General features: G+C 49.2%; 1 protein-coding gene across 1 annotated transcript; it reads right to left on the bottom strand.

The window, feature by feature from the left end:
- Nucleotides 1-1,824: 1,824 nt before the first annotated feature.
- On the bottom strand, nucleotides 1,825-5,397 carry LOC147420490 (uncharacterized). Its single transcript, XM_086505070.1, has one exon. The coding sequence runs from the start codon at nucleotides 5,323-5,325 to the stop codon at nucleotides 2,398-2,400; it is 2,928 nt and encodes a 975-aa protein (XP_086361196.1). The 5' UTR covers nucleotides 5,326-5,397; the 3' UTR covers nucleotides 1,825-2,397.
- Between the last annotated feature and the right edge of the window lie 1,809 nt (nucleotides 5,398-7,206).

Below are 7,206 nucleotides of genomic sequence, written 5' to 3'. Positions count from 1 at the left end.
TCCCTCCCCTTTTTATTGGAGGCAATTGGGCGCTTACTTGGGTCCCAAGTCACCATAAGTCGTCCCCATAAATAGGAGGTCTTACCCATGATCGATGATTTTTTTTAAAAAAAGAAAGACGTCTAAAAGCAGTGGTTCATATGAGAGCATGCAGGAATTGGACGTGTGTTCGGAGGAGGAAAAGTGTGCTAAAAAGGAAAGTTTTGCTCCCTATAAGGGGCGCCCCTTTTGCCATTTTGGGACAACAACTACTGAGCAAGTTCGAAGGGAGAGTAGAAGAGCATTGTACACACTTTTTTTTCTCAAAAGTCAAGTACTGATTGCTCCTTGTTGTCAATCTCCCCATCCCCCTTTCTCTTCTCCATTGTTCTGTGCTTTGATGTTGGTGCGGATATGTGCATGAGTTGCGGGCCGTGTTTGGTGGTGCACAGAGAGAGAGAGAGAGAGAGAGAGAGAGAGAGAGTTGTGTGTGGGCGGTGTGTATGATTGAAGTATTGTGCAGGCGTTGATTCTACGAGGTGTGTATACACTTATTTGTGCTCAACAGTGTACGTTGTGAAAGCTGTGTTGTTCCAGAGGTGTTAATGAGAGGATTGGAGTGTTGTGAATATTCTGGGCTATAGATCTGTGTTTCTGGGTGTGTTTGTATTCCCCCACTCCAATGGTGCCATAGTTGACATACATATCTACCAAAGCATTGGCGCACACAACATGTTTCCCAAGGAGCCCCCCACTAGCAATGATCATTGTGAATTGTCTCACCAGGCCATAGATCTTCAAGGTCCAGCATAGGCGATTGCATTTGGCAAAGGTCTTCCCTTTACATTCGGTTAAAACAGCCCAAAGCTTCCTTGCCACAACCATGTTGAGTATATCTTGCAAACAACGCTTTCCAAGAGATGACATTTTGAAAAAAAAGCTCATCAAGGACTTTACGTGCTTTCACAAGGGATCCACGTTTGACATACATATTGACCGATGTATTGCCAAGCACATCATGTTTTTCCAATAGCCCTTGATCTCATCGTGAATTCTCATGCGAATGTATTGCATAAGGCCACATGCCTTCAAGGTGCATCATATACATTTGAAGAAAGGTCATCCCTTCCATCTAAAGAAAACAGCCCAGAGCTTCCTTATAGCCATGTTGGGCATGACCTTCAATCAAACAAAAAGCTCATTAAGAACTTTATGTGCTTTAGTGAGGGCTGCACATTTGCATACATGATGACAAAAGCATTGTCAAGCGCAATATGTTTCTCCAACAACCGCTATCTAGCAATCTCATTGTCAATTATGTCATATATGTGAAGGTCTTGCATAAGGGACCATGGCAAAAAATGAGAAAATCAATGATGCTCGTGGAGATTCCCTTTTCTCTCTCTCGGTTGGAGGAGAGGAGGGCTACACTTGCTCTATCTAAAAGAAAACCGACAAAGAGACTGGCAGTTTCGAATACAAAGGGCAGAGACAATTTTGGATACACCACCTGCCCCAAAATCTTTGCCTCCCACTTGCCTCGCCGCCAACTTTTTGCCTTCGCTTGAATCGCATCATCTTCACATCCCCATTTTTTAAGTATTATTTTGGCCTTCGCTCGAATCGCATCATCTTCAGATCGTGAACACATACTACTCGTTGTCTTCGAAAAAATCGTATTAGGCTAACCAAGTAATCATCCAAAGTGCGAAGGTCAAAGAGAGGACTTTTTAAGGATCGTGTTACTAATATCAATAACAGAGAATTTTCTTGGAATGAAATTGAAATTTTTAGAGCAAAAACACAACCATCACATTACTTATATGAATCTCCGAGTAAATGTCACATTTACACATACGCATAATCAAGCTGTTGAAAGAGAAAGTTACTAGGCTATTAGTACGGCCGGTTGCCTTCAACGGCCTCTCTCTTCCCCTCCTCTCTCCCTCTTTATCACGTGCAAAGGGACTTTTTTTAGTTTTGGACTTTAGCCTTCAGGTTGCAGATTGCGACACGTGTAAAGGGCTTCCCCTTCCGCCATATTATGTTAGTAGATATACATAACTATTCAGATCTAAAGATCTACTAAAAAGCATTCCCTTGATAAAAGAAAACTAAGTTTTAAGTTTTACCTACCTTTTTACAACATTAAAGTCATCCACAGCAGCATTTTAACTTTGCTTCCTAAACTTCTCTTGATATTAGCAGTCTTTCAGAGAAGAACTCTTGAGCAAAGATGTTTACTCTGTACACATGCAAACATACACACAGAAACGAAGAGCTTTCCTTCAACAAAATGAAGGCAATGGCTCTCACAACTGCCACATTTTGATTACCTTCTACATGCTGCTCAAAAGAACACACCAACTATGCAAACATGCACATATATGTACGATTTCACCTCATCTCCATCGTCCTTTAACTGCCCAAGAGCATAATATCTTGAATAATCATCGCTTGCAAACTTTCAGAAATATTTGCCATGTTCGCCAGGTAAAATTGGGACTTTGAAGCCAGCAGCTGCCACTCGTGTTCTCTCTCTTTGCAGTGCTCATTGAGAAATAGAAGCACAGCAAGACTCGCTACAACTTTCTCCGAGACGCTGTGCTTCACACACACAACTTTTAATGACTCCACTGTTAAGGACGACAAGGACGTTCCTCCACATAAAATGTTAACAAGCTGGGGTGTGATGTCCCAAGTCCCGTTCGCCGATTGCAGTTGTACAAGTCCTTCCAATGGTCCACACCCAGAAGGTGTTAGAGCTGAACCAGAAACACCAAATTGCACGCGTGCATCAGAGCTACATGGAAAAGAGGATCCAGATGTATTCAAGCTAGATGGCATCGACAAACCAAACTGCGTCGGTGCACATGTGGACCCAAATAATGTGTCTGGGCTTGAACCAAATGATGTATGTTCAAAGCACTCATGTACACTTGAACTGGATGTAGATGAACAGGGTGAGTATCCAAAGGAATTGTGTACACTTGAAATGGATGTAGGCGACCAGGGTGAGTATGCAAAGGAATTGCGTACACTGGAACTGGATGTAGGCAACCAAGGTGAGTATGCAAGGGAATTGTGTACACTTGAGCCAAAAAGAGACGGTGACCATGCAACATCATACCTCGAGAGATCCCATCCTTCCATTTGCAGTGCATCAGGCTTTACATCCCCATTGTCATACACTGCTACAAAGCTTGCCATGCTGCTCACAAGTGAGTATCTGAGAGATAAAGTTAAAATCTCCTCCTCTAGCTTTCCCTTTGTGTTGCCATCTGTCTCTCTTAGTACAAGCTCCTCCAGTTCCCTTATTCTTGCACGAGCCGCCAAAGTATGAATTACAGTGGCTCGTGTTAATTGCTGGCCCGTGAGGGCTACCGATCTTTGGAATGTAACAGATTCCTGCAGATGGTTGGCTTTAGCGTTAACATTGATCTCCTCACGGATGTGTATGTCTTTATCAGTTTGATCCCAGACCATGTCAGGTAAATGCACATTGAGTGCGTGCAACACAAAGCGACTATTTATGAATATCGCTGGAGCAACTGATGGGCATTGCAAAAACCGCGATGGAAAAACCGGATCGACAATAGATTGCCCACTTGATGTCGCCTTCTCTTCATCAATGGACATCCTTTGTAAATCTGTAGAAATATCTGCAACAGTTTTCCAATCTACTTTCACCTCTGTAAGCGATGGTTGCAATGCTCTGCCCAACTGCCTCATTACCTTGTCCCTCATGGCACCCCCAGCAGAATCCTTTGCACTCACAAACTCGCACTTACCATTTCCCGCTTGTGCGATGCGCTTACATAAAGATCGGTCCGGACAGTTGCCAATGCCAACGGTGAACACCCTCGAGTTGGTTCCATGCTTGGATACTAGGCCAAGGAGGCTATCCACATTACTGACTTGTGCATCGGTGAGGAGGAAAATCTGGCGAGGATGGGTCGTATGCAAATCACTGCAAAGTGCATACTCAAGAGGCGCATACATCTCTGTGCCTCCAAGATCAGCACTTAATCCTGCGAAACACTGGGATGCAGCATGCAAACTTGCATTGTCGTATTGAGAACTTGATGGAAACAGGGATGACCAAGTGCTCCCAAATCTAATAATGTTAAATATACAGTTCACAGGTAGTGAGTGAAGTAGTAGCCGCATGCATTGAGCAACACAGCTTATAGACTCTCCCTGCATACTACCAGAACAATCTAGTACGAAGATAAGCTCACATTGGAGCTGACTAACTGCCATCAGGTCAAAAGGACGTGGTATGAAGGCAAGGGATATCGCTGCTGTATGGTTTGCGACATCAAGCTCACACAGAACCCGTGGATCAAAGCATGCCTCTTGTTCAATAATGATGACAAAATCCTTTGATAAAAAATACTGTGTCTTGGAGAAATAATGTGCTGTTCCCCTTGTCTCCGTTTGTTGCTGAATGTGGGTGTCTTGAGGGTGACTTGTACATTTCATCGACAAGATGCGAGACGGCATTTGAACAGAGACATCAATCGTCAAATCTTCAAGCTTTCCCTCCATAGACTCCATGGGGAGTGGCATGGCTGGCACATCGACAGACATTGAAGATGACAAACCTCCGGTAATTTCTTGCATAGCATGGTCATGGCTCTTGGTTTTGTAGCATGTACTACACAAATCGTAATCAGGGCACTGCATGCAATGGAAGCGAGGGCCGATAATCGGAGTGGTGAGGCATGAGTCACAGCCATGTCCATTGTGAACATAAAACTGTGGGGCAACAGGATTATTCCAGAAAGGATCCAAGAAGGGTTTCTGGTTATGTGTGGGGGGTGTGTACTTGGGTGCTATGGAGAGGGGCACGGTAAGTCGGTTGAAGCGGCCTTCTTGCTCGAGCAGGGTCAAATAGGTTATGGTGACGACACAAGTGCTGCCACGGCGAAGCCGACCCACACAACATGTGAATATATTCTCTGCTTGCTGCTCAAGAAGCATGGCTGACATGTTGGATCGAACCGCATGAGAGTAGGTAGCCCTTGCCTTCGCTCTCTCCTGAATTTCGGCATGTAGGGTATGGCCATCAAGCTCGCAAGTGAAGGAGAATACTGCGCTCTCCTCATCAAGGGGGAAGAGAAAGACGCACTCGGTCCCTGCATCAACATCGCCATAGCTTTCGGAAGCAGAGCAAAGCGTTACTGAGGGATTTGAGCGCAAGCTGGTTCTGGCGTTGAAATACACCTGGGTCACCTTCACCTCGGTGCAGAGGTCGTACACAGACGCCGCCACGCCCACTCTCTGTAAAGGAAGGGCTCGCAGGCCGCTACTTTCCCAGGAAAAAAGACCCGCCTTCGACATGGCGAGACACGCAGAGTCTGGGTCCTGGGACTGAGAGAGTGTGCGCGTATCGTAGCCTAATACTTCAACAAAAAAGAAAGTGCGTGCGTGAATAGTACTACGAGCGCTGCTAATTTTGATAGACTATAAGGGGTATGAGCCTCCCGAGCACCGCCACGGGAGGGGACCCCCCACCTAGACACTGTAGCCTCACTCCACGCACTCGCGCACCGTGGGGACTCCACGCAAAGTTCCCCGAGGCACGCTATGACCCTCCGTCAGTGCGGCGGAGCCTGACACTACGTGGGGCTAGGGACCCGGAACGCAAGATCCGCGAAGACCCGCGAAACGCAAACGGCCGTCGACCCATGGAACGCAACCACGCCCGAGCCGGTCCCGTCTGAGCCGGGCCCTCCTGAGCCGGTGCCGTCCGCGCCAGGACCCCTTGAAGCAACACCTCGACCCGAGCCGGTCCCGTCCGAGCCGGTGCCGTCCGCGTCGAGACCCCTTGAAGAAACACCCCGACCCGAGCCGGTCCCGTCCGAGCCAGGCCCCAAACGTCCCCTCCCCGACGCGCCCAGATTCTGGGGCGTCACACTTGGTATCAGAGCTCCAGAAACGAGCTCCTGGAAACGAGCCGAAGACCGACGTGCCCGACGCGCACGATCCTCACGACGACTCCAACCGCAATGGCCCGGGTCGTCAAAATCTTGGTGAAGAGAGCTCCAGAAAGCAACCACACGCCCTCCGTCCCCGTGACGCGTTCCTTGAACACCGGGCCGTCACCCGTGACCCGCGCCGGCCCCGATCCGAGCCGGGCACCTCCACATGACAAAAAGCAAAGATGCGAGCCAAACAGGGCTCTCCACATGAAGAAAAGACAGATGCGAGCCAGACAGGGCTCTTTATAACAAAAACAGGAACAACCAAAAACGCGACGAACCAAGCCAACGGTGTTCGTCGCGCCCCGGCCACTTTTGTGGCCCATGCTGAGCTGAAGACCCATTCAAGTCTACAAAGAGACCACAGGGCCCCGAGCTTGCCCTCCAAATGACGTCCAAACAGGGACCAATTCGCAAGTGCTGCATTGCGACGTACTCTCATTCACATTCGGCTTTCAAGAAGTCTCCGCGCGGGCCAACGCAGCAGGTGGCTCCGCGCACATCGGGTTACCTATTCGGGGAACGCTCAAGGACGGGGAATTCTACTTGGGTGTTCAAAGCATACATTTTCAGCCTTCTGCCAAAACCCCAAAAATACACACACTCACTTCATTCTCAAAAGTACAAAAACAAAGCATGCCTACTTACTTGCATTTGGGAACAGTTTTGATCACTTTGCACTTATATGCACCCCTTTGTCCCCACGGCCTCATGCATAGCCAAGCACTCTTTTCCCACGTTCGACGCGGTCGTCGAACTCTCTTCAACCGGGGGTGTATATAAGGGGTATGAGCCTCCCGAGAACGGCCACGGGAGGGGACCCCCCACCTAGACACTGTAGCCTCACTCCACGCACTCGCGCACCGTGGGGACTCCACGCAAGGTTCCCCAGGGCACGCTATGACCCTCCGTCAGTGCGGCGGAGCCTGAGGCTACGTGGGGCTAGGGACCCGGAACGCAAGACCCGCGAAGACCCGCGAAACGCAAACGGCCGTCGACCCATGGAACGCAACCACGCCCGAGCCGGTCCCGTCCGAGCCGGGCCCCGAGCCGGTCCCGTCCAAGCCGGGCCCTCCTGAGCCGGTGCCGTTCGCGCCAGGACCGCTTGAAGTAACACCTCGACCCGAGCCGGTCCCGTCCGAGCCGGGCCCTCCTAAGCCGGTGCCGTCCGCGCCAGGACCCCTTGAAGAAACACCCCGACCCGAGCCGGTCCCGTCCGAGCCAGGCCCCAAACGTCCCC

The sequence above is a fragment of the Adiantum capillus-veneris genome, chromosome 28 (assembly GCF_014529385.1).
Source record: "Adiantum capillus-veneris isolate H3 chromosome 28, ASM1452938v2, whole genome shotgun sequence".
In the NCBI taxonomy this organism is placed as follows: Eukaryota; Viridiplantae; Streptophyta; class Polypodiopsida; order Polypodiales; family Pteridaceae; genus Adiantum; species Adiantum capillus-veneris.
This window is presented reverse-complemented; position numbering and strand designations above follow the sequence as displayed.